Genomic DNA, 27,490 nt, shown 5'->3' on the forward strand with positions numbered 1-27,490 from the left:
AGTCTCTTGGGTCTATAATGAGTCATGTTCCATAGAATCAGTGTTTTGTTAAATGTTAATGGGGGGTCTATTCAGTCCTGATGCATCAATATAAAAACAGCAAAATCAACAGTGTTGGTTTTAGTAAAAGTTTAGTTATATACAGTACTGAATACTGATTCATAAAAAATAAAAGGAATACTGTGCTTGTTGTTGTTGTTGTTGTTGTTATCCATCTATACTGCTCCAAACTTTTAGGGGGGGGAATCCATTTAGCAGTTTGCAAACCACATTCAAACGTCAGGCAAAAATTCAGGGATAAAACGTTACAGAAGAAAATGAAATACACATTGAAAGAAATCTCATTTTGAAAAATGTCAGCATATGGTATTTTATGAAATGCCTGCAATTAAATATTCACCTCTGGTGCCTATTTATAAAAAAACCAAAGGAATACCCTGTTGGTTCAATGAAATGTTTGTGATTACGTATATATTCATTACTTTTGTCTCTCTCTCTTTTTTTTAAAAAAAGCAGTGCTTTTAAAAGAAATACTGAGTAATAAATAGTTGCTGATTTGAAGAATTATTTTATTATGTGGGGCTCCCTAAGCTGACTCTTCCTCAAACTTCTTTCTTTTTTTGCCTCGTTTTGTGTGTGGTTTTTAAAATATTTTTTTAAAAAAGATTCTTTATCCTTGGAAAAGACCTTGATGTTGGGAAAGATGGAGGGCACTAGGAGAAGGGGACGACAGAGGACGAGATGGTTGGACAGTGTTCTCGAAGCTACGAACATGAGTTTGACCAAACTGCGGGAGGCAGTGCAAGACAGGAGTGCCTGGCGTGCTATGGTCCATGGGGTCACAAAGAGTCGGACACGACTAAACGACTAAACAACAACAAATTACAAAACAATTTACATAAAACGTAAACAAAATAAAACAACATAAACAAACCACAGACACTAACAACACATCATTTGACATTACATACACTTTAACTTCCAATTCACCTTTTTGCACGGCCAAAAATGGCCTATCTTCTGAGTTAGGCCAATAAAACTCAGAGACAAGAGGAGTTAGGAGTCCATTTGGTTTATTGCAAGGCAATATGGTTACAGTCGAATCTTTTTGCAAAACTGCAAACCCGCCGAAAGGTCAGGCAGCGGAATTTATAACATTTCAGACAAAGGATTTCATTTTAACCAATCATATAAATCATTACATCATTGTGGTTTAATACGCATGTCCATTATTACCTAATTCTAATTTAATACGCATGTGCAATAAGTATTGCTAACTAGGCCTTGATTCTCAGTAATATGTTACATTGTGAGTTAGTATGCGTATTGGGAACCTGTGTCACATGTACCGGTACCATGGAACAACTTATGTTCTATTAAGTTTTAATTTTGGTATGAGCTTTCGTGTGCATGCACACTTCATCATGTGCATGCACACGAAAGCTCATACCAAAACAAAAACTTAGTTGGTCTTTAAGGTGCTACTGAAGGAATTTTTTTATTTTGTTTCGACTCAGACCAACACGGCTACCTATCTGTAACTAGAACTTATATTCTAGTTTATGAATTGCTTCTTTGTGATTGACGTATTAGCTGACCTCCTCTCCCAATAGGGACAGCTTCTTGCTGAATCATCAGTTTCTTTAAAGCAACAGGTTACCATAACTCTCCTAATATAAGCATATTCCAAGATTTATAGAGTTTTACATTATCACCTTAATTGTGGCCCTTTGGGCCCTTGCTACACCCTCGTTGTACTTTTTATATCTTACTAATCTATACGCACTTCATTATTATTACTCTTTTCTGTTACTTATCAAGGGAAATTTTTGCTTTTATAATTTCCTTAAACTTCAAGATTCAATCCAAATCTGCCAGGAGATGTGTGTTAAGATGATTGGGAGAATAAGAGGAAACTCCAACCAGAAAGTCAGTAAAGATTGGACAATACTGTACTGTATTCTCAAATATCTTTAAAATGTGATGACACAAATATTCTCTCGTTTTGTGTGTTTCCAGTCATTCCCCTCACGCGCCTCGAAAGAGAGACCCTTTCGCGCCAAAATCCAACGGAAGCTGGAATCTGCTCTGCGCATGCCCAGAAAAACCTCCCGCACCATACGGCGCATGCGCAAGGCACGCGAGCACCCTCGTCCCCCCAAAAAAACTCTCTCCGGAAAGCGCGCAGGCGCACGAGCGCTACGGTGGCCGGTCGGGAAGCGCCGCCAATGGCGGGCCGCTTACGCCGCGACGAGGAGGGAAGTAGGAGGGGTAGCGCAAGCGCGCTGAAGGCTCCGGCCACTACCGGAGCGTAAACAAGGCGCCGCTGAGAGGGATGAGGAGGCGGCCGGAGCCGAGCGGGGCCGGGAGCCGTCGAGGCTGACAGGCCTCTTTTCGCTGCCCTCCCGCCGGCCGGGGCCAGGGGGAGCCATGAACTTGGCCAGTCAGAGCGGCGAGGCCGGCGCCGGCCAACTGCTCTTCGCCAACTTCAACCAGGACAACACGTAAGGCCAAAGGGGGGGGCGTGGCCGAGAGAGAACGCGCGAGGGGGCGGGAGGAGGGGGGCGATCGTTCGAAAAGGGGCGGGCGGGGAGGATGCCCCACCTGGAGCCCCGGTAGTGCGCGTGCGCGTGCCTAAGTGGCTATACCTGATATCCTGCGCGCATTACTACTACAGTACTACTATTATTATCTGTTTGTTTGAATTTGTATACCGCCCTATACGCAGAGGTCTCTGGGCGGTTCACAAAAAAGATCGCAATACAGTATATAAAATCATAATAAAAGCAATAACCCTATTAACCCCCCCCTCAAAAGAGCCACATTTTAAAAGGGCATATAGGATGTCAGTCAGGTCAACCAATGGCCTGGTTAAAAAGGAACGTGGACTTCCCCACAGTCCCATGAGTGTGGGACCTAGAATATGCCCTGTGCTTTCCTGCTGCTGCACCGGGTAAGGGATGTGGGGGTGGGTGTCGCAGGGGGCAAGCCTTTTCTGTTTCAGAGCAGCCTCTCTGATCCACACACTGAGAAACCTACCTACATTGAGCTTCCCAGGAACCTCAGGGTTTCCTGGAACATAGTATGAAGGCCTTTGGTATGAACAGTCTAAGAGATGCTCTGTCCCTTTCAATGCAACCTTTGCTAACCAGGGGCCCTCCAGATGTTTTTGGACTACAGCAGCTCTCTTGTGTGGATGGTGCTCAAACATTAGGTGCATTGAAGTCGGTGGACACCCAGTAGTTTCTCCTGAAAGACACCTACTGCCCTGATGCAATTAGCCTTCAGGGGGGGAGAGAGGGCCCTAATGTTTACTCAGAAGTAAGGCCTGCTTTGTTAATGAACCTTGCCCTGTAATTCTAAGCAATTGACTTTGGAGTAAGTCAGGAATGGGACATCTGTGGCTTTCCAGGTGTTGCTGGTCCATAGCTCCCATTGGCCATGCTACCTACGGTAGGGCTGATGGGAGTCTGAATGCAGCAACATCTGGAGGGCCACATCACTGCTGTAATCAAACTCTTATTTGTGTATATAGATTTTGTATACAGTGGTACCTCTACTTACAAATAACTCTACTTACGAATTTTTCTACTTACAAATAGCTCCGCCCGCCATCTTGGATGCGGTTTAGATAGGATTTTTTCTACTTACGAATTTTTAGATAGGGTTGCTTCGACTTACGAATTTTTTCTCCCAATGCATTCCTAAGGGATTCGACTTACAAATTTTTCCGACTTACAAATGTGTGTTTGGAACACATTAAATTCGTAAGTAGATGTACCACTAAGGTAAAGGACCCCTGACAGTTAAGTCCAGTCGTGAACGACTTTGGGGTTGCGGCACTCATCTCGCTTTATTGGCCGAGGGAGCCAGCGTTTGTTCGCACACAGTTTTTCAGGGTTATGTGGCCAACATGACTAAGCCACTTCTGGCAAAACCAGAGCAGTGCACAGAAACGCTGTTTACCTTCCTGCTGGAGCGGTACCTATTTATCTACTTACACTTGACGTGCTTTCAAACTGCTAGGTGGGCAGGAGCAGGGACTGAGCAACGGGAGCTCACCCTGTCGCGGGAATTCAAACCACCGTCCTTCCGATCGGCAAGCCCAAGAGGCTCAGTGGTTTAGACCACAGCGCCACCCGCATCAAAGACACTGTGTTTGTGTGTGTGTCTGTGTGTCCGTGTCCCCGGGCCTCCCCTTTCCCTCTCCTTGTCCCCAAATTTGTGGCTTTCTGGGCCAGTTGGCCTGGCGTTGGTGTGGGGGTGTGGGACTTCCTGTAGTGGGAACAGAAGCAAGCTGAAACACTGCAGAGTTCTTGCCTCTTGAATTCAAAGTAGGGCTCACACTGAAGTGCACGGGAAAGAAGTTGGAGTATGTAGTCAGAATGCGAGGGTTTTGAAATGCTTAAGAGGCAATTGATGGGGCAGTGATAAATAGGCCATTTTGCAGGGAGGAGCATCACCCGTGGGAGCATCATAAGAGGAAATGATCAGGGGAGCTGTGCCGTTGGGCTGTTTTTGGAATGACTGCTTCCTTTGTGTACAAGGGAAGCCACACAGAATTCCTTTCCTTGATGCTGGGTGACTCACTGGGACCGAAGGACCCAAAGGTCTAGTGGCCTGATCCTTTCCTCAAAAGCTTGGCTCTCTTGACTCCTTCCCACCACAACCCTTCCACAAATAGGCTTGCATAGTCTGGCCAGTGTATGAAATTCTTTAGTCAATGTGTGTAATAGAAAACCGCTCTCCCTGTGAAAGAAAGTGATCCGAGTTCATATCCCTAGAGAGAAGGAACTTCTGCGGCCCAGTACAGTGATATTAAACACAGTATGATCACACCTTGCACACAGTTAACTTGTGTGATTTCAAGCCTGCTGGTTGAAATCTTGCAGATAAATTGCACACAAAATGGAGAGCTTAAAGGCTCCTTTTGTGTAGGGTTTTTCCATTGGATAAAGAGCTTTTGCTGGGATCCTCTCACAAGTTCTTGAGAGCAACCCAGAGCCTGGTAAGGAAACCTGGGTGCTGAAAAACACTCTGTCTGTCTTGGAAGGTAAGGATCGTCACAAGGAGCAGGGAGTTCCATGGGTTCTGGTATATGTGTTTTTGTATAGTTGCACCATCTTAACCCCTGCACAAAACACACTAGTACTGTAGAGACAATTAAAGTAAGAAAGTGGAAGTGACAAAACTTGGGAATTTTAGCACTATGGTGGGGACTTATTTAAATAAAATCACTGAATTTATGATTAGGCAGAGCTCTACCCCCCCCCCTTCATTTCAGGAATGTGAAACTAGACCTTCCTGTTGTGGTACAGAGGTTTGTGGATATCATTTGCTGTAGGTTCACGCTGAAATAAAAGTGTGCGGAGTGAAATAATTGATTTCTGTGATTATTGTTGATAAATTCCCCTGCAGTGAGTAGGGTACATCTTTTGAGCAACAATAAAAAGAAGGGTTTTGATATGAAGAACAGTGTTCTGTTTCAGGTGGCTATAGGGGTTATCTTGAAAGAAATGTTGTGGTCTCCTGTTCTTAAATTGTACTCTGGTCTTGTATGCAGAATGCCACAGCCACACTTGTCACGTTATTATTATTATTATGATTAATAATAATAATAATAATTAATTGAAGCTTGTCAGGTACGCTTAGTGTACGCTTAGTGTATGTTTTTTTAAAATGAGAACCCCAATACAGTGGTACCTCTACTTACGAATTTAATGCGTTCCGAACACACATTTGTAAGTTGAAAAAAAGTGTAAGTCGAATCCCATAGGAATGCATTGGGAGAAAAAATTCGTATGTAGAAGCAACCCTATCTAAAAATTCGTAAGTAGAAAAAATCCTATCTAAATTGCATCCAAGATGGTGGATGGAGCTCCATTCGTAAGTAGAAACATTCGTAAGTAGAGTTATTCGTAAGTAGAGGTACCACTGTATTTACCAACCAGAGCCAGGTGCAAAGGATGTTCAGTTAGAACAGGATACAGTACTTCTGAGCATTTCCTGAGCCCAGGAATTTGTATTTAGTACCAGAACTGAACAGGACCAAACTCTCAGCCCTTTCACCTATACCGGTAAGTCTACTCCTGGTTTGCTTTCTCCTGGTCAGCAACCTAATTAGGTAGGGAAAGTTGCTGTTGTTTAAAACATTGGGAGTCTTGCCCACCTGCAACAAATTACCCAGAGATCTGCCAGCAGATCCTGAGCCTCTTCCTTATGCGCAGAGTACCTGCTGTTGAGAGACTTGTGGAAGATGCTCAAAGGAAGAGTTTTGCAACCACAGTGTGTGTTTTGTCTTCTGACAAGTGTAGTCTTAATTATTTACAACCACATATCGCAGCATGTTAGTAATCAATCTTTGGTGCTGTTTGGAAGGATAATGGCGTGTGAGTGCACAGGAAGAGGCTGTTTATCTTTCAAGCCAGTTCTGCCAATCAGACCTCAAAATGGGGGCTGGGTGTTGCATGAACAATCTCCCCCTCTCCCTGTTTCATTTTCTGTTCGTAGCTTCTGTTCTCGCAGGCAGCAGGATGGCATTGCTACCTCAGAGATCCTAAGGAGGGGCGGGGAAAGATGGGCAGAATTATACCATGAACACCAGAATCCCAAATCCTTTAGGACAGGGATGTCCGACCAGTTGATCACGATCTACTGGTCGATCATGGGGTGTCCCTGGTCGATCCCGGTCAATCAAAGCTCAATAACTCTGGTCAATCCAACAGGTAGATCACTGCCAGTTTTTTTTATAGTGGGAGTAGATTGCAGTCTCTTGGAAGTTGGACTTGCCTGCTTTAGGAGAATGCCATAGCAAGATGTTTGCCTCGATCCCCCTAGATACAGACTTGTAGAGGGAAGTTCACATCCCTAACAGGACAGGGAACAGGGCGTGCCAATGTGAGCTACAGACTGGGTTGAACATGCATCCTCTTGGTCAAATAGGGAAGCGCCACAGCTGAATGGCAGAGCAGAAGGTCCCTCGCTCAATCCCAGTGGCATCTCCTGGGAGGCATCCCTGCCAGAAACCCTGCAGAGTCACTGCCAGTCAGTGGAGACAGTACTGAGTGAGACAGAGCCAAAGGTCTGACATAGTGAGAAGCAGCTTTCAGTGATAGGTTCAGCCTTCTGTTGGGGAGCAGGGGCAAGCCTGGGGTTCTGTCCTCCCACCCCCCCAAAAAAGAATCCCCTGAACAGTTTGCCGTGTCAACACGAGGCTATAAATAGATTGAGGCAGCTGTGCTTTTGTCACATTGTGTACCCCACACATTTTGGATTACACCTTCCATCCCCCCTTTTTTGCTGCAGAAAACACTTACATTGCTATGTCTATTTGAATTACCTGTCAAAACAACATGCAGCTATTTTGTGTGACCTCCAGTGCAAGAAAATGCACAGGCACGCCAAGTTGAAGTGAGTGATTTCCCCGGCAGGTAATGAAAATGACACAGTACTTCTCTGCTTGCTATCTCCAGCTTCTAAATGACAGGATTATCGCTGATCCACTGACTTGGCTCTCCAAAAATCAGGCCTTTTTGCTAGGTCATCAGCACAACAGCTTGTTGTGGGGTTTGGTCATTTGATTTAGCGTCTGATATAATTGACAATGGGCAGTGCAAGTTGCACAAACCTCAGAACAACAAATGCCTTAAAAATAAAGGCTTTCACTATGGCACACATTACGACTAAGCATTTCAGCTTCCCCAAAGAGTTTGGTTTCTTAAGGGGAAATGAATTGCCGTGTGATTTGTGTTCATGTGTCAGTTATTTGGTCTGGTCAATAACTGACTCTCTCTTGAGGACATGCCTTAGCAATAACTTTGGAAAAAGCAAGCACTTAAGTTTCTCCCCAGGCCACTCAAAGAGAAACAGTTTGCCCCAAGTCGGGAGTGCAGTATGCAAAGAAAGCACTATCTTACAGGTGCAAACAAATCACACAGCCATTATCAATATGCACATAGTTCTGTGTTCAGCTCTCACTGCTCCTTGTAGCATGCTCTTTTTGAACCTTGGTCTGCATTTATTTCTGCAGTAAGGCAAATACAGAATAGAATGGGGCTGCTATTTTGGTTTTGCAACCAGCCACGTACTTGGATGATGAAATTGGTGAGCATGTGATGATCCAGGACAAACTGTGAAGTTGAACGCACTTATGAGAGAATGAGAGAGCTTGGGGTGCTCTGTTGCAGTCTTTGCCAACCTGGTGCCCTCTGGATAATTTGGGCATGACTCTCACTGGCCCCAGCGAGCACAGCCACTTTCACTGGGGGTGATATAGTCCAATACTTCTGGGAGGGCATCAGGTTGGTGGAGGCTGCTGCTTGGTTTTCTGTGTGAAACAGCTAGTGTGTTCCGCTCCCATGCTTCATTGACCTCATGTCTTGCTTTGCAGGTCCTTAGCTGTTGGCAGCAAATCAGGTTACAAATTCTTCTCCCTTTCTTCTGTGGATAAACTGGAGCAGATCTATGAATGCAGTAAGTGTACATTTTAATTCCCTTTCTACCCCACCCCATGCCCCCTCCCATCTTTATGTTGTGGTCACATTTTGAACTGAGCAGATAGTTTCTGGGAGGAATCCATCTTCTCCAATTGACTTCCCCCTGCTCTAGTAGCCTTTCTCTTCTCTTTGGAGATCCCTCGTAGCCGAGTAAGATTGTCTTCCATAAACACGGTTTTAACAATGGGTCCGTAAGTGACTCTGGTTTCCAGGTGGGAGTTGATCATGGTGTGGATTTGCCAAGCATGCCTTCCTCTTAGCACGTTTCTCCCTTGCGTCCTGAGATTGAGTTTCTTCAAAGCCCATGACACCTTTGGTAAAGGCTGTTCTCCAACTGGAGCGCTCACAGGCCAGTGTTTCCCAATTGTCGGTGTTTATGCTACACTTTTAAAGATTTCCTTGAGACAGTCTTTAAACCTCTTTTGTTGACCACCAGCATTACGCTTTCCATTTTTAAGTTCGGAATAGAGTAGTTGCTTTGGAAGACGATCATCAGGCATCCGCACAACATGACCAGTCCAACGAAGTTGATGTTGAAGAATCATTACTTCAACACTGGTGATCTTTGCTTCTTCCAGTACACTGATATTAGCTCGCCTGTCTTCCCAAGTGATGTGTAAAATTTTTCGGAGAAACCGTTGATGGAATCTTTCGAGGAGCTGGAGATGGTGTTTGTAAGTGGTCCATGTTTCACAAGCATATAGTAAGGTTGGTAGAACAATAGCTTTGTAAACAAGCAGTTTGGTTTCCCTGCGAATGTCCCGGTCCTCAAACACTCTGCACTTCAATTGGGAGAAAGCCGCACTCGCAGAGCTCAGGCGATGCTGGATTTCGGCATCAATGTTGACCCTTGTGGAAAGGTAACTGCCTAGGTAGGAGAAGTGATCAACATTTTCCAACGTTACACCACTGAGTTGGATTTGTGGCGCTGCAGGAGGGTTATTTTGTACTTGTTGGTGCAGCACTTTGGTTTTTTGGATGTTGAGTGATAGGCCAAACTTTTCGTAAGCTTCTGCAAAGATATTTAGTAGCCTTACTACCTAATTGACTTGATCCCTTGGCTTGCCCTCCTAGCTGCAAGAACAGCGGCCAGCCCCTTGACCCCAAATGTACGAGCTTGTATGTTTGGTATTTTTTTGGAGCTTCTTTCTAAAAAGTTCTCTTTGCATCTCTTATTCCAGAAGCCTCCAAAGCAAAAGAGGGAGAGAGAGATGTTTGGGCCACCTAAAATGGTAGTCTGTAGCCCCAGCACATGCAAGACCTTCAGCAGTGCGTTGCTGACTGCAGACAGAATTCCAGTGGGTGCCAGCTGCTGGAGGCATCTGCTGTTACACTGCTGGCAAGCAGCGAACCTGTCCTACAGGGTTGTGGTTCCTGACTTCAGTGAGATAATAAACCACAAGTGCTATATTGGGGTCCCTGTGGCAGCTCTGCCACTTCCAAGAAGACTGTGCACCTGTGATTAATGGGGGTCAAAGGTGGCTTGCTTCTGCCCCACTCTGCACCTTCATTAAAAAAAAAGCATGGGTTCAGCAGATCCTTCATTCTGCATTCCCATGATCTGCAATTGTTCCATTTACATGCTGCCCTAGCCCCATGTGAACAGCTCAACATCCCTGGGTCCTAACTCCCTGTTTCCTGGCACAAATGTGTTCCTAGCTTGTGTCCATATGGCTCAGCCACCAGACCCAGCCTTTCTCTAACTGGGAGGTCTCATTTGCCTTTTCACAACTCATGTCATGCTTTGCATCAGACCAGAAGAAATGTGACTCTCTTGAGTTATTTGCGATGTGAGTCTTGAGTTCTTCCTGACTTGGAAGCTTTGATTCTGAACAGAGGGTGGAGGGGAGTATCTTTTCCCCCTCTGTCCCCTCTTGCCACCTTTTGGGTGTCTTATACTGTTTGCTCCCCCAAGGTGTTTTTGACATTACTGCACCCATTTTTCAGCACAAAGAGGATATCTGGCTGCAGAGTGTGGCCTTGGCTGGAGCACTGGTATCTTCTCACATTACCAAGCATTTTATGTAGCTGTGCAGGAATACGAGATGAATCATGCTCAGGTCTTTGAACGTTGGTGCAAAGGTACCCAAGTTCAAGGATGTCTTTGTAATTTACATGGGAAAACATGTTTGCTGTTTGTACACAGATGTTGTCCCAGAGGAAGTGCAAACTGACAACATACGGGCATATATATGTACCTAAGAGACATGGTTGTATCACAGCCTGCAACGTGTGTGTTGTGCAGAAAACAAACTTGTCACACAAAAGTGTGGTACTGTCCTAAAGGACAAAATCCCTGCATGGTGCCGTTGTTTGTGTTTCACTCTGCTGGGTAAATTGGGTGTGTTTCACCTCATTCGATGGGCGGGCATTGATTAGGAATTGATGATCCGTTCCCCCGCCCCCGCCCCCAGCTCACACCTCTGCTTAGTGTGGGGAAATCCGCCCACTAAATCGCACAAGTACAGTTTGTCTTCTTTTTTCATTTTCACTCAGCTTTTGGAGCAGAGAGTCTGAAAGGAGTGAATTGCCCTTGGTAACGGAAATGGCGCCGCTTGCTTGATAGACCCAGTAGATGAACCAGAACCCCTTCAGGCTTTAACTTCTGGCAGTTTTCCTAGTTGGCAAATGTCAACCGTTGCACTGCTTGATACAGTTAAGATTTTTACTAATGGTTCTGGCCAGGAAGCCTCCGTAGCTGCTTGAAATCTGTTCTGTGGCGCATGCTTTTAGCAGGCTCTTTATTTACAGCTTGCTCATCTTCAGCAAGCAGAAGGTTGGGCTCCCTCCCATTCTGTTGCCTTCCCCCACTTAGCAGGTTTGCTCTTCCTGCTGAAATATTAAGGTCTATTTACAGCCAGCCTAGCCTCGGATATGTCAATCTATTGATCTTCAGGGAAGAGTGAAGCTCTAGCCAGCTGTAGTTTAGTCAAGCACCTGCATGTTCTCACCCAGTTCAGTCTCTCTCCCACAAACCCATGGCCTCTTTAAATAAAGAAATAAGGTAATTGTGACCATACATGCATAAAGTTTTGGATGGGAGACCTTTAGGAGCAATCTTGATCCTAGGCACACTTTCTTGAGAGTTAAGTCCACAGAGTTTCTTTGTAAGTCTACACACTAGCAATCTGATATGAGCGTTTTAGGGTTGGCCCTCTTGTCAGCAAATGGTTTTCAGATTTCAGGAAATCCTTTGCGTATAGACTTGCCATCTGATCAGCCACTGCCTATGCCACAGGGGATTCTAATGGACTTAAGTTACGGGAGGATGGATTTTGGATGAATATTAGGAGAATCTTCAATCTTGATGGTGAGAGTAGCTGAACAGTGGAACCAGTTTCTTAAAGCAGGGGGTCGGCTTCCCTTTCCTGGAGGGCCATATCCTGGGGATGCTCAAGCTCTAGAGTTCTGCATCAGGATGAGATGCTTTACAGGCTCCCCAACATTTTTTTTTGGGAGGGGGGAATGACTGGAGGATGTAGGGCCACAGCAAGGCTTTTTGGGCATCTCCATTGTGAATGGAGAGGGTGACACAGAACATGCTCCACTCCCCAGCAATTGCAAATTGCAAAGTTATTTCAGCAAAGCTTGTCAAAAGTGACCAAACCCTTAAAGTTCACCTGAACACAGTTTTGAAACCACAGCATCTCCAGGCACATTAGGAAGGGGGTATCACTCTTAATTACTGTCTTTTGAATTGGGTTGCATCTTTGCTTTTGCTGGTTCTGGGGTGGGAGGTGCAGGCAGATGAGGCAGGAGAATGGGGCAGATCAGCAGCAAGAGGAGTGACTTGAAATTCTGATTTGCTGTGTGAACAGCTCCTTTGCACACCTTCATCCTTCATTTTGTCAACTTTTTCCTACATCTCTCCTTTCTACCCCTGCAGCTGACACAGAAGATGTGTGCATTGTGGAGAGGCTCTTTTCCAGTAGCTTGGTGGCCATAGTGAGCCTCAAAGCCCCCCGCAAGCTGAAAGTTTGCCACTTCAAGAAGGGGACAGAGATTTGCAACTACAGCTATTCCAATACAATCCTGGCTGTCAAGCTTAACAGGCAGGTGAGTCGTGATGCTTTTGGGTCATCTCAGGCCTCTCTTGTTTGTTTTTCATTCATATTTAGTATTTTATTGATTCGGTTAACCAGAGTTCAGATCCCCACTTGGTCAATGAAGCTCACTGGGTGACCTTGGGCCAGTCACTTGCTCTCAGTCTACCCTACCTTGCAGGGTTGTTGTGAGGATAAAATAGGGAGGAGAACTATGTCAGGCACCTTGAACTCCTTGGAGGAAAGGTGGGATACAAACCACAGCAACAACAGAAAAGAGCAACCAAAGAATCAGAAATGTAAAGCATGAAGGACAAAAGGCCTATTTATTTGTGGTAAGTCCAGTGTCTAGGAATAAGTTTGAAACTGTGGTCACAAGTGGGTGGGTTTTGTGGCACTGGTTCTTTCTAACAGTAGAAGGGACAGTGAAACTTCTTTTTCTGGACACACTTATGTTGCTGACAGGGGCCTCTTGTGACTTAAACGCTTCTCCTTGCACCAAAAAAACTAAAAAACTATATATCTCATAGAAAGCTAACCTATAAGAACAATATTATATGCTAGTTTTCTATGTACAGGTAAGACAGCAAAATAGGAGTTGACCCTGTTTCTGGACTCAGCTGCTGCAAATAGAGGCTCATGCAGATGAATTTCCTCCTGTCCCTGTGACATGCTCATACTGGCCATGCATAGTTTCATTAAGTGATTTTTGTAGCATCGGGGCATTGGAAAAGGACGGGGGGGGGGAGGACTACTTTGGTAAAATTTCCCTGGAGGCAGGCTTTGCTTGCTGATAGCAACCAGGCAAGTGGCTGTTTTCCAGGCCTCCATTCTCAGACTAGAACATAGCACCACTAGCTCTAGCTTAACAGGGTGATTGGTGAGTAGCCAGTCACTTGATCCAAGGCAATAAATAATTATCATGGAATTTTTGTTGGAATCTTGATTGACTGCAAGAAATTCTAATTGACCCTCATTTATTTTGAGCACAGATATTTTTGTTGTGCAGGGCGAGGTGATAATTGCATTTCCTTCTGTCCCAGAACACAAACACACATTGCCTGTAGGGTGAAGAACAGTCAGGATCTTTGTTCGATTGAGGTCAGGATCAGGTGAGGCCTCCTAATAACAGGTGATCACAATTGCCTCGCCTAAGTTGTTGGAAAGGAGGCTTTGCCTTGCGCTTCTAAATCAATATAATCCGGGCTGGCAGATTTTAAAACTGCCTTCACTAGTCACTAACTTCCTTCTCTAGGAAGCTTCACTCTGAAGGCTTAACACTGCTTCAGGATTTTCTCTTCATTCTCTTCCCTCTCCTTTTTTTTATTTCCCTCCTCAGCGATTGATCGTGTGCTTAGAAGAGTCTCTGTACATACATAACATCCGGGACATGAAAGTGTTGCACACCATCAGGGAGACGCCCCCCAACCCCGCAGGTAAGGGAGGCCATTCTCTGTTTTCCACACATAATCTTTGACACGGTGAAAACACCACCCGGCTGTGATTCTGCTATGAGGAGAGCTCAGTCAAGAATTTCATTTTTGTTTGTATAGTCGACCCTCCTGGCTGCACATTCTTCAAGGGGCAGCAGCATATGAATACAGACATAAATGTGCTGGTTCCCTCCCTGTTATCCTTCTGCTGGCAGGTGTTTGCTCCAACAGGCCTTGGGGAACTGACTGTGTGGTTTTTAGCTTTTTGTATTTTACCTGTGCTGTTCGTGCGAACCGCCTTGAGTCCCAACCACACGGCCACCTTAAAATGCTCCCTGTCACCCACAGGAACTCCAAACCCCATCCTGCAAGCCTCGGTGATGGCTCCTTTCCCTTCCCAGTCCTCCTTGAAGGGTTTGTGGCCTGAGGCAATGCCCTCCTTTTCTCTCTGTCTCTAGGCTTGTGTGCGCTGTCCATAAACAACGACAACTGCTACCTGGCCTACCCAGGCAGTGCCACCATTGGGGAAGTCCAGGTCTTTGACACCATCAATCTGGTGAGGTTCCATGTGCATCTTTCTCGCTCCCGTGCCCAAGGCGATCTCCCTCCTGTCCGGTGCTGGCTGCACCTGTGCTAAGCTCTCGTGCCCCCCCTTTTTTTCTGCAGAGAGCTGCTAACATGATCCCTGCTCATGACAGTCCTTTGGCTGCGCTAGCTTTCGATGCGAGCGGCACAAAACTGGCCACGGCGTCGGAAAAGGTGAGGGGCTTGACACACTGACTTCTGTTTTGAACGGGAACAAATGCAGCATTTCCGTGGGGGTTTCTTGAAAGAGTGAGTTCCTTATGAGGAACGGCTTAGGGAGCTGGGTATGTTTAGCCTGGAGAAGAGAAGGTTAAGGGGTGATATGATAGCCATGTTCAAATATATGAAAGGATGTCATATGGAGGAGGGAGAAAGGTTGTTTTCTGCTGCTCCAGAGAAGCGGACACGGAGCAATGGATTCAAACTACAAGAAAGAAGATTCCACCTAAACATTAGGAAGAACTTTAAGCAGAGGCTTGACAGCCATATGTCAAGAATGCTTTGATGGTGTTTCCTGCTTGGCAGGGGGTTGGACTGGATGGCCCTTGTGGTCTCTTCCAACTCTATGATTCTATGAAGTGCCCAGAAGCTTCCTGCAGTGTTTCTGTTTGGGACTAATCCAAAATGTCAGCACAAACCTCTCACCCTCCAACTTACGACTTGAGCCGCTGTTCCAGCTATGAACACCCTATCGTGCTAAGCTGTGCGTTGGTTCTTTTTATCAGGTGGGGTTCTGTCCGCCTTTTAAATTATAGCTGTATTGTCAGGGCTTTTCCTGCAGCGGCATCAGGTTATTCCTGACGAGCATTCTCACAGATCCTGGCAGGAATTCTCTCCTCCTGTTCTGCCCTGTCCCACCCACAGCAGGTGCAGGGCTGCATCTTGGAATTAAACTCTGTGTCGCGGTAGTGATGCTGATGACAGTCCGACACTTTCCAAGCTTGCCCACCCTCTCAAATCACACCTTGAAATGTATTTGATTCAGCCTTCCAGGATACTTCATTTCTGTGATTCCAATTCAATTTATCGTCCTGAGTCCAAAGTGCTCCATAACCAAGTCCTGCACATTCAAGGTCTGTGCGTCCTGGGCAGTGAGCCCCACCTTCCAATGCCACAGAGCAAACTGTTAGGGAACAAACAAGTCTTCCTCGAAACAAGCAGCTTGTGATCTGGTGTGGGGACAGGGGCTTCTAGGGTAAAACTCATTTATTGTCCCATGTCTTTGCTGGCAATTAATAGCAGTCTGTTCCTAATCTGTTTGCTTTTAATTTACTGTTTTGTTTTTAATTCCATTGGATTTGGTTTTATGGCAATCTTTTACGTTGCGCTGTGCATAGCTTTAGTCTTATAAATAAAAAACGGTGTGAATGTGTTCTGCATGAAGGTTTTAAACCCCAGTGGACACGGCCAAGGATCTTAAAATTGCTCTTTCGACCCCAGCCATTTTGGTTCCTCCCTGTATAACCGGGGTAGGGAACTTCTGGGCTGTGAGTCCCCATTTTGCTTGATAGGCCATTGTGGAGAAGCCACACACCCCTGTACCTGATGTCAAAGATGATGGTGCGAGAGGGGCAGGGCTGGGACTTCAGGGGAACACTCAGGAGCCGGAAGTGGGCTCCAGATTGTTCCTTCTGCTGGAACAAGGCAGAAGCAGGCCTTGCTGAAGGAGGAGGAAACGGTTTCCATTAAATCGAAACTGCTGTTTGAAGCCTTCCCAGCCCCTTCTCCCATTTCCATCTCCAACATTGGGGACGGAAAGGAGAAGCTTAGGGAGGCCTCCAGAGCACAGGGCTCATCCCACCCTTTGCCACTGTGGTTTCCATGCTTGGGAACCCCACACATGAGAATTTTGACAGGCAGGCAGGTTGACCTACCTGTCAGAGTAGGCCCACAGGGCGGAGACAGCCAAAGATCTCTCTCCCAGAGCTAGATAGGTTCGGCCCCTCTGCTCTAGAACTATATTGAGACTCTGCAGCAGCTATTTTAAATTGAACCTTGAAGTCTTTGTTTCTCACCTCCTTTTTCCCAACAGGGGACGGTGATCCGGGTATTTTCCATTCCAGAGGGACAGAAACTCTTTGAATTCCGAAGGGGTGTGAAGAGGTGAAGTAAAATGTTCAGTCTCAGAAGTTTGCTCTTTGCAGGAGGTCTCCCCCCCCCCACTCCTCAGCAGTTGAACCTGTGTCATAGGTAGCGGTGTTTCTTTATGGCGGGGGCGAATCCAGAATCTGCAGAAGGGCGAAACCTTTGTTTTGCAGCAGGAAGCAGGGAGCAAGTTTTCGGGTACCTCAGAATTCCCCAGCAGTTAAATGGGTGGGACCCCACCTAGGCCACTGCAGAATGTGGAGCAGCTGCCTCTGCCTAGCTGCCGCCTCTTCTTCCTCCAGAGTTGGGATGTGGGAACTGACCGTCCGTTTTCTTTTCTGCTTATTCCCTCCAGGTGTGTGAGCATCTCCTCTTTGGCCTTCAGCATGGACGGCATGTTTCTGTCCGCATCCAGTAACACGGAGACAGTGCACATTTTCAAATTAGAAACTGTGAAAGAGAAGTAAGGAAACCTTTCTTTTGACAGCTGCCCACTTGGATCCAGGGTGGGCTGCAACCCAGCTCTGATCTCTCAGGCGAAGAGCTTTCAGTGTGGCTTGGGAGCGGGGTGGGGAATTTGCCGCGTTCCTCTCCTGTTTCGGAATATTCTCCCCGGCCACTATTTATCAGGCCCCTAAGTTAAATAGGGCTCGTGTCCAACTAATCCATACCGAGAGTAGACCCATTTCCTCCCTCATGGCTTGGATTTATGGACTACTTCAAATGGGGCTGCATTTTAAATTTTAATATTGTATTTTAATCTGTATTTTAATTAATTGCTTTTTATGTTTTATTGTAATTTTATTGGTGTTAGCCACCCTGAGCCCAGTTTTGACTGGGGAGGGTGGGGTATAAATAAGAAATTATTATTATTATTATTATTATTATTGTTGTTGTTATTAAATCAGTTGTATTAGGTTTGTCACATACATTGATTTCACTGGGTCTATTCTGGGTGTGAATGGGCTGGATCACAGTGGTAGCTTGTTAGGAGCCAGTTTAAAGCTAAAATAATTCACAAACTTTTGACATGCTGACTCTAGGGTACTTGATTTTTGCTTATATATTGTCCTCGATAGATGAACTTTTCTTCCTTGCTCAGAATCATTGCTAGCTGTTGTGAGCATCCACAGCGTGTTCTATATTTGTTAGCAAAGCAGGATATAATAAACACTTTTGATGAATATTTGTCTTGACGTAGAATCGGGGTGGAACTGGGCTGTTAAGGCAGCATGCACACACAACAACCAATGATACTGTTTCCTTAAAATTTATGCTGCTTGTTGACTTAAGAATATATAGGATAATTTTTAAGGCCACGTTGTTTTGAAGCAAAAACCCAATGCAAGAGGTACTCTGGTAAACCACATAGTGGAGAGAGAACATGAAAGATTTTTTAAAAAAAATATATAAAAAATTAAATATGCCTTTGGAAAGAAAGTAAAGCTAGACCCATGTGCATCTCCAGAGGCAGAACGGGGAAAGTCCCATCTTTTCTGCAGAGGCTAGTCTATTTCCCAAATGCAATCAAAGACTTGTGCGAGTGTCTTGAAAGAGCAGCTGAGGCAAGTTATGCGTCTGCCTGTGGCTGTAAGCCAAGACATACTCAAATACGGCAGAGTTCTTCTTGTGACATATTAATTTCCGCTCTCCTTCCTTTCTTCCAGACCTCAGGAGGAGCCCACGACTTGGACGGGTTACTTTGGGAAAGTCCTGATGGTCTCCACAAACTACCTGCCTGCCCAGGTGACAGAAATGTTCAACCAAGGCCGAGCTTTTGCCACCGTCCGCCTCCCTTTCTGTGGGCACAAAAACATCTGTGCATTGGCCACGTAAGTACGGAGCGCTGAGTGGGGAGGGGACTTCCCCCCGCATCTACCACAAGCACCCTACAGGTAGAGGTGGAAAGGGAGGCAACGTGAACCTCTGAACGGATCTGTGTTTGCTTGTTTTTAACAATCATACTCCATTTGGATAATGCACAAAACCCAGGTTCCTTTGTGCACAGTAGTGAGGCTTGTGAGGCTTAATTGATCAGCTGACAGCAAAGTCCTGTGCATGTTTACTCTGAAGTAAATCCCATTCGGTGTGCATGTTTACTCTGAAGTCGAATCCCATTCGACTTACACTGATCTTTGTAAAGTGAACTTAGCTGCTGGGAGGAAAGCAGCAACTTTAAAAACCACACACATAGTTAAATCTTACATAGTAAGGTATTTAAACTTGACTAGGATTTACTTGCAGAATCCAGAAGATCCCCCGGCTGCTGGTAGGAGCTGCAGATGGGTACCTGTACCTGTACAACCTGGACCCCCAGGAGGGAGGCGAATGCACCCTGATGAAACAGCACAAGTAAGTCTCCTGTCCTGCTTCCTCCTTGTGAGATGCTCCCTTTTTTTGGTTTGAGGTGTTCCGTTTCAGAGCTAAGGTGAAGCATTCCCTTCATACATGTGGCTGTGGTAGCCATAGTTAGTTCTAAGGCACAGTTTGCTACCATAGTTGTTTTAATTCTGTCACATATTTTTGCACCATCCTTCATCAAAGAAAGGTGTCAGGACAGTGTGCAGCATATGTAAAACCGTAATGCAGAACAGTAGGCCCAATGTCCTACAACCATTTTGAAAAGTTAGCGCAAGGCTGAGCAAAATATACTGTCAAGAGTTGGGAGGGGTCAGCCTGAATCAGGGGTAGGCACCCTCAAGCCCGGGGGCCGGATGCGGCCCAATTGCCTTCTGTGGACACTCCGGGAATCAGCGTGTTTTTACCTGAGTAGAATGTGTCCTTTTATTTAAAATGCATCTTGGGGTTATTTGTGGGGCATAGGAATTCGTTCATTTCCGCCCCCCAAAAAAATTCCGGCCCACCACATGGACTGAGGGACGGTGGACTGGCCCATGGCTGAAAAAGGTTGCTGACCCCTTGCCTGGATGATGCCCTGAGTCCTTTCCAGTTCTTGGGATCCTGTGTCTGTGGCGGTAGAAGACATGAGAGCAAGGTTGCCAAACCAGCCCCTTTGTCTAATCAATGGCTTTGGCTGACCAGCTAAACACAATTTGCATAACCAAATAATGTCAATCAATCAATCAACCAATCAAAACCTTTATTGGCATCATACCAAAGAATGTGCCATAGAGCAAATGGGTGGGCCGTTCACCTGCCCTCACTTAACTGCTAGGTAGGAGAGCTATAGCAAGAGTAGCATCTGTGAGCTGAGCCAGAAGCAGGCTGGAAGCTGGACACGCAGGGACCCGCTTGCTCTGGGCTGGATCCAAAGCTGCGACTGATGAAGGAGCCAGATCTGTTGGGGCGTTAATGCAGTGAACCCGTCCACCTTAGGCTCAGGTTGTACATATGTGTAGACGGAAACATAAGGACACCACAGTCTTTCTTTTTAAGGATTGCATTGGTCACCGTTCGCTCTCTGGTTCTTCCCATAGGCTGGATGGCAGCATGGAGCCAGGCAATGAAATCCTAGAATCTGCATCGCACGACCGGCCGCTAGTAGCGCAGACGTACAGTGCTGCTGTGACTAAAGGTACTTATGTGCCTTCTTCGCCTACAAGGCACGGTAAGGATGGGACTGGGGTGGTTGAATGAGGAGCCTGCTAGGGGGGTGCCCACAAGAGGCAAGTTCCACGTGGCCTTCCCCATAGGACATGACTCGCCTTCCTCGCCCTTTGGGAGAGGAAGACCACCCTGGTCAAGAAGGCTGCTGGAGCCACTCTGCCAGGTCCTTTCTTTGCTCTGTTCTTTGTCAGAGGCAAGAAGTCAGACATCACATCCCCCTTTATTATGAATAAAGCGTTGACAAAGGTTGAATATTATGTATAAATGGTAATCCAGTCTTTGGAGGATGGGCTGTAATTTAGTGGTAGGACAGCTGCTTTGCATGTAGAAGGTCCCAGGTTCAATCCCTGGCAGCATCTCCAGGTTGGGCTGGGAAAGTTCCCCTGCCTGGAACCTCGGAGAACAGTTGCCAGTCTCTGTGGACCACACTGGGCTAGATGGACCAACCGCCTGACTTCGTATAAGGCCGCTTCCTTCATTGGCTCCTCTCTCTCTCTCTCTCTCTCTCTCTCTCTCTCTCTCTCTCTCTCTCTCTCTCTCTCTCTCTCTCTCCTTCCTCCCTCCCTCCCTCCCTCCCTCCCTTTCTTCCTTGTGTTGTTATGGTAATAAATGAAATGAAATGGGGCACAGGAATACCCAAGCCAATTGACCATTTTAAAAAGCATTCATTCCCCCCACTTGCACTCCAAAGTGCTGCTATCTCGGGAAGCTGCCACCCCACAAGGCTTGTCAGGAATTTGGGGTCCCTTTGGGTCTCTGGGTAGGAAAGGGAAGAGGCTATTGACCCCTTAAGCCACCTCTGCCCCATCCTGTGTTCTGCCATCAGCCTCTGTCTTGGCCATACCCACCCCTAACCAGTAAAGGGCACCTACTGTGACCAAACTGCCTGGACGTCACCGTGGACAGCCAAGCCTTTTGGATTACCTGGGTCTCTGGAGATTAGCATTTGAGGTTGCCATCCTAAGCATATTTGCTAGGAATTAAATTGAGTTTCCCTCTGGGCAAGCGTGGTGAGGCCTGCATGGCAAGAGATCTTCAAGTATCTGTGTCTGGGTTGATGCTGTGGTATGCAATGTGTAATTTCCTAGTGTAGCCTTTGCGAACCTACTGCCTGCCTGGTTGGCGTGGACTATCCATGTGTGTATCTGTGCCCGTCTCTGTGCCTGCCTCCCAAAACGTGGTGCTTTTCATTCGTCTTCCAGCCTATACTGAGGACCTGGGTGCAGTTGGTGGCGCTTGCCTGGAAGAGGACGCCAGCACCCTGCAGCTGGACGAAGACAGCGAGCACCCCCCGATGATCCTTCGGACGGACTGAACTTTGACCTGTGAACTCCACTCCTGAAGCCGAGGACGTAGGCCTGACCCCTCTGGAGGATTATTGTGTCTGTGCTGCTACGAACCTTGACCCGGGCTGAGAGCAAGAGGGAGGACGGCGGAGGACTCTGAAGTCATTTTAAAACACACACAAACCATTGTAGCCGTAATGCTGATTTGATGCCATGGAGGTGGGGGGGGGTAGGGGGGAAAATATATGGTTTCACTTCAGTGGCTTTTAAATCCTGCTTTACCTTTTAGCTGTGAGGATATATGCATATATATTTTTCGTCGTTGTTCCTGTTGCCAAAACCTGCTCTCTCTCTCTCTCTGTGCAGCCTTCGGCACCTCCTAGCTTTGCATGCTGCCTTCTGCCAAGCAAGCAGATCACTTCATAATGAAGAAGTTTGCCGAGTTTTGGGGTTCTCTCTCTCTCTCTCTCTCTTTTTTTTTAGAAGACAAATACATGTACATAGATAACACTTGGCATCCATGAAGGGAGGAGCAGCAAAGTTTGCTTCTGGGTGCTTTGACTCCTTCCAGTGCTCTTCAGCCTTACCATCCCCAGATGTGGGTGGACTACCACTTCCATCGTCCACAGCCAGCTTGGCCCGATGGTCATGGATGATGGCGCTTGTAGTCCCCCCACATCTGGGTGCCCAAGGCTTTGAAGGACATTGGCTTATTCTACTCGGACAAAGGTTCCAGGTAGTTTCTTGCGCATGGGCTTTCGGTTGCAACTCCTGGAAACATGCAGCGGTCTCTCTCGTTTTCTTTTCTTGGGTTCTTCCCATCACTCAACCTTCCCCCCCCCTCCTGTCCAGCTTCACAGTTTATTCCCTCCTTTCTTCCCCGCCCCCTTCTCCTCCTCCTTTCCCCCCCGGACCATTTTGTTAATTAAAAACTCCTTCTAAATGCTGCCTTGCTTGTGGGACTGTTGTGTTCTCTTCCGCAGAGGGGATGGTGTGCCTCTGCTCTGGATCTCGCTTCTTCCTCTCTCTTTGGGGACGTGAAATGGAGAGAGTGACCAATGCAGGCTGGACATTCTTTGGGAGCAGGGAAAGCCGCAAGGCAGGGGAATATTCTCCCTTCTGTTCTGTCTTTGTCTGAAATTAGGGTCAGCGTGTTCCAGTTTCAGAGGTGTTGGCCAGTTAACTCAGAAAGCATCTTCATCCTTCGGTTCTTCATGTCCATCTTGCTTCAATCCTTGCAAAGTCTTGCATCCTCCCTCCCTAATAACCAGGTGGAGCTCCCTTCACGATCTGTCGGCCCTGCTCTCATGACTTCTCTCTCTCCCGCGACACCTTCAGGTGGCCACTATTTGAGCTTTCCCCGAGTTCCTCCAGGGTGAAGTGACATGCAGAGCCGCTGTCGAAATCCGCCACCCTGTGCCTGGTACTCCATCTACCTCCACACCCTGCACTGTGGTACCACTTTAATCAGTCACGGCTTCCCCCAAAGAATTCGGGGAGCTGCAGTTCATTAAGGGTGCTGAGAGTTGTTAGGAGACCCCCTTATAGAGCTTCAATTCACCAATGGGTTGCACCACTCTGAGAATTGCAGGTCTGTGAGGGGAAGGGGTGGTCTCCTAGGACCTTAACAAACCACAGCTCCCAGAATGCTTCAAGGGAAGCCATGCCTGTTCAGAGTGGTATTGTAGTGCTTTAAATGCATGGTGTGAATGTGGCCTCACGCCGCAGCCCATCGTGGGGCTTGGGAGATGGATAGCATGGGGTACCGAAACATGAAGCAACTGTGCAGCACTGGAGAAGCACTGGAGTGCTTGTTTCTGTTTCCAGGGTTGGCCCTGTGATCCAGCATGTATCACAGTTGGGATTCGAGTCAAGGACCCCAAACCTCCCTCCGCAGTCTGTGGCTGCACACCTGAGCTCCAGCTCGTGCACCTGTGTCTCCGTCTTCATCCCTTGGCTCCCAGACCTCTCAACCTCCAATTCTTTATGTAATCCCCAACCTCCCGACCGCTGGAACAGCAATTCCGGCATCAGGAGGAGGGGCAGGTTTTCGTGGAACTGCAGGGACTCGTGAGGAAGTGACCAAAGCTGGGCAAAACTGCCGCCCTCTTTTTACAGAGCTGTAATGTGCCTTTTTTGGTTCTGAACCTTCCAATTTCTTTTTGATGAGCAACAATGTGTGTGTGGGTGCGTGCGTGCAAACCTTTTGGGTGTGAACCTCTTGTTTTCCTTAGATTGTCAGCCAGCTTTTTCTTTTTCGATTAAATTATTACTCACTCTCCCTTTTTTTGTGGCGTTCTCTTCCAGGCAACGACGATGGCACTCTCAAGGAAGGGAAAGTGGGCTTGCCTCAAGAGGGGGGGGGAGAGGAAACATGCCCGTGGGTTTCTTCCTCCAACGGGGGCTCACGTCCCTCCCAAACTGCATTCCAGGCTCCGTTCAGGCAAGAAAGAATGCTCTTTGTAAAACCCAGAGAGCACCCAGGGCATTTTGCTGCCCAGGTTTTTATCCCACCCAGCAATACTTGAGCAGAAACTAATATGAAACATGGCTTTGTAATGACATATACATATATATATATATATATACACACACACACACACACACACACACACACACATATATATATATATGTATAGTGGCTTGATTAATGGGAGGGGGAAGATTCCACCTAAACTTGCTGACAGTAAGAGCTGTTTGGCAGTGGAATTTGCTGCCAATGAGTGTGGTGGAGTCTCCTTCTTTGGAGGTCTTTAAGCAGAGGCTTGACAGGCATATGTCAAGAATGCTTTGATGGTGTTTCCTGCTCGGCAGGGGGTTGGACTGGATGGCCCTTGTGGTCTCTTCCAACTCTACGATTCTATGATTCTAAATCTAGCAATACATTGCAGAGGGTACACAACGTTAATTGGTGTGCTTTTGTACCTCCCAGCATCTAGCAGTTTCTCGTTGTGCCACTAGATGGTCAACCTCTCCTGGTTTGGTTTTTTTTGGGGGGGGGGGCAGAATGCAGCTACAGACATCATGCGAAGTCATGACTGCACCACGGATAATTGGGAGGAAAACCCTGTTGTTCAAACAGCAGCCGTGGTAAGACAGGTAGAGAGTCGACGGCGCTATTCTGCAGAAGGATGTTTGCCAAGATTAGGGTGAGAAAGAAACGGGAGGAAGCAAATGCTTGTGTGAGCAGCAGATGCAGGGTGTGGTCAAGGCCTGGGGCTGTAAGCCCCCTCTTCCGATCTCCCCATGTGACCCTCGGAGCACTTGCCAGGCCGGATGCCTCACAGGCTTTGCATCTCGGGTGTCTTGTCCCCCTGGGGAGCAGTGGCAAAGCAGGGGTTGCCAGCATCCGGGGCAAAGCAGGTATCCTTGGCACTGCTTGCCGATAGGCTGGAACAAAGGGGCAGTTGCGAATTCCCCGAGTGACGGCCACAGCGCCCATGGGCATCAAACACAACAGAGTGGGGCGTGGCATTGGTGGGGAGGGGGCGTGTTTCTAAGAAGCTTGTGCAGCGTGCGCCCTGGCGACCGGTTGTCGCCCAAATCCACTCCGCAGTCTGCCCACACAAACACTGCGAGATTTTCTGTGAGGAGGAGGAGGAGGTGCTCTTTTTTATTTATCCTTGCTATCTTTTTCTTTTGGAATTTTGTGCCCCTAAGAATTTTGCATCCAGCGCAGCCATCCCTGTAGCCCTGCCCGTGCTACCCCACTGCTGAGAAGTGTCCTTGGACTCAGTCAATACAGTGTGAGACTCTTGATCTCAGAGTCGTGGGTTTGAGACCCACGTTGGGTCAAAGTTTTCTGCCTCGCAACAGGTTGGACCTAGATGACCCTCCTGGTCCCTTCCAGCTCTACGGTTCTGTGGTACTAACTGATGGTGCCCCTTGTTTGTCTGGGGAGAATACACAGAAGGGTGGAAAATAGCCTATAGTATAAAAGTAAAATTGGTTTTCGTTGCTCTGCCTGCTTTCCCTTCTGGCTTTGCCCATGCAGCGCCCTGCAGAGTTGCTCAGAAGGAAATGTGCCCCGCAGGATGAAAATAGCTCCCATCTCATGTTAAACGGGGTTACCCAGGGTCAGCGCTAGAGTATATTTTGGGGGAGGGAGGGGTTAACAGCCAATCCCTTTCCCCAGGGAATTCAAAGAACTGTCACTCTGTGAAGGGAATCTGTGGCCTCGAATCCCTGCAATGGGGTGAGCTCCTGTTGCTCGGTCCCAGCTCCTTCCAACCTAGCAGTTCGAAAGCACGTCAAATTGCAAGTAGATAAATAGGTACCGCTCCAGCAGGAAGGTAAACGGTATATCCGTGCGCTGCTCTGGTTTGCCAGAAGCGGTTTTGTCATGCTGGCCACATGACCTGGAAGCTGTACGCTGGCTCCCTCGGCCAATAACATGAGATGAGCGCCGCAACCCCAGAGTCAGTCACGACTGGACCTAATGGTCAGGGGTCCCTTTACCTTTACTAACTTTATGCACCTTGAGAATTGTAGGGTTGCAAGGGTTGCCAGATGGGCGAGGTATAAATAATAAATTATTATTATTTAGGAGGGGAAGCTACAGTTGCTTGAAATGTCCGGGGTGGATTTGGACAGTGAAAATGGCTAAACGGAAGCTGGCTGTGTTGGGCATCTTGGAGTAGGATAATTCCATTTGAATCCAACCCCCTTAAAAACAAAACTGCTGTTCAGTTTGAAAGAAAACTTGCCCAAAGCAGTTGAAATATGGAAGAAAGCTGAAAAGCAAGGGCCTCTCCTCTCTCCCTCCGCCACTACCCCAGTAATTAAACATCAAAGGTATTAACATGGGGATTCGGGCAACGAAAGGGCTCCTTTTTGTAGATGAGATTGTAGGTTTTCTTTTTCTACAGTAAAAGCTGACATGATTTTGAAACAAGTTAATGAACATGGTGCTTTTGTGGAAGGTAGGGCATAAATTAGACTGGGGCTGGGGGAGGCAGGCGAGAATCTGCAGCATTCAGTTCTGTTGACTCAATATCCATGCTGGAAAATGAAACACCATTTGCTTCATGTCACTTTATAGTGGCTGGATCTTTTTCAAGCCAGCGTTTGAACACACACACACACACCCCGCAGCTCCTTGCCATATTTATTCATTAATTATCAGTTATTACGTTTATATTCCTTTTGTGCAAGGAAGGAGCTAAGACGGATTACATAGTCCCCACCTCTTGGGTTGCCTGCATCCCACCAACGCAAAAGGATTTAACTCTTTGATCATCAGCGTGGTTCATTGCTGGGGGAAATTAAGTGAAGTATTTTATTGGGGGGGGGGCTAGTCTGGATGGTGCCCTGAGGACCTTCCAATTCTTGGGGTCCTGTGCTTAGTGAGGGTTAGAATCAAATAGAAGAGCCTATTGCTGAACAACATTGTACTCCTCATCTAGAGTACTGTGTCCTGTTCTGGGCACCACAGTTCAAGAAGGATACTGACAAGCTGGAACGTGTCCAGAAGAGGGCAACCAAAATGGTCAAAGGCCTGGAAACGATGCCTTATGAGGAACGACTTAGGGAGCTGGGTAAGTTTAGCCTGGAGAAGAGAAGGTTAAGGGGTGATATGATAGCCATGTTCAAATATATAAAAGGATGTCATATAGAGGAGGGAGTAAGGTTGTTTTCTGCAGCTCCAGAGAAGCGGACACGGAGCAATGGATTCAAAGTTCAAGAAAGAAGATTCCACCTCAACATTAGGAAGAACTTCCTGACAGTAAGAGCTGTTCGGCAGTGGAATTTGCTGCCAAGGAGTGTGGTGGAGTCTCCTTCTTTGGAGGTCTTTAAGCGGAGACTTGACGCATATGTCAAGAATGCTTTGATGGTGTTTCCTGCTTGGCAGGGGGTTGGACTGGATGGCCCTTGTGGTCTCTTCCAACTCTATGATTCTAAGTTGGACAAGTTTCTTTCTAGGACCTTAGCTGGCCACTCGAGTGTCCTCACCAGCAAACCCAAAGAATGAGCCAGGTTGCAAGAGCTGAAATTGA

General features: G+C 46.9%; 1 protein-coding gene across 2 annotated transcripts; it reads left to right on the top strand.

The window, feature by feature from the left end:
• The first annotated feature begins 2,217 nt into the window (after positions 1-2,217).
• Positions 2,218-23,775, top strand: WIPI2 (WD repeat domain, phosphoinositide interacting 2). 2 transcript variants are annotated; one of them, XM_035131485.2, is made up of 12 exons: positions 2,218-2,504; positions 8,390-8,472; positions 12,382-12,551; positions 13,878-13,974; positions 14,430-14,527; positions 14,638-14,730; positions 16,589-16,659; positions 16,997-17,104; positions 18,309-18,473; positions 18,886-18,993; positions 20,079-20,176; positions 21,411-23,775. In XM_035131485.2, the coding sequence occupies exons 1-12, from the start codon at positions 2,431-2,433 to the stop codon at positions 21,521-21,523; spliced, it is 1,278 nt and encodes a 425-aa protein (XP_034987376.1). In that variant the 5' UTR covers positions 2,218-2,430; the 3' UTR covers positions 21,524-23,775. The 2 variants fall into 2 exon arrangements, with proteins under 2 accessions (XP_034987376.1, XP_034987375.1); XM_035131484.2 differs by having other exon boundaries at positions 2,220-2,504; positions 20,079-20,209.
• Positions 23,776-27,490: the final 3,715 nt, after the last annotated feature.

Source organism: Zootoca vivipara, chromosome 14 (assembly GCF_963506605.1).
Source record: "Zootoca vivipara chromosome 14, rZooViv1.1, whole genome shotgun sequence".
Classification (NCBI taxonomy): domain Eukaryota; kingdom Metazoa; phylum Chordata; class Lepidosauria; order Squamata; family Lacertidae; genus Zootoca; species Zootoca vivipara.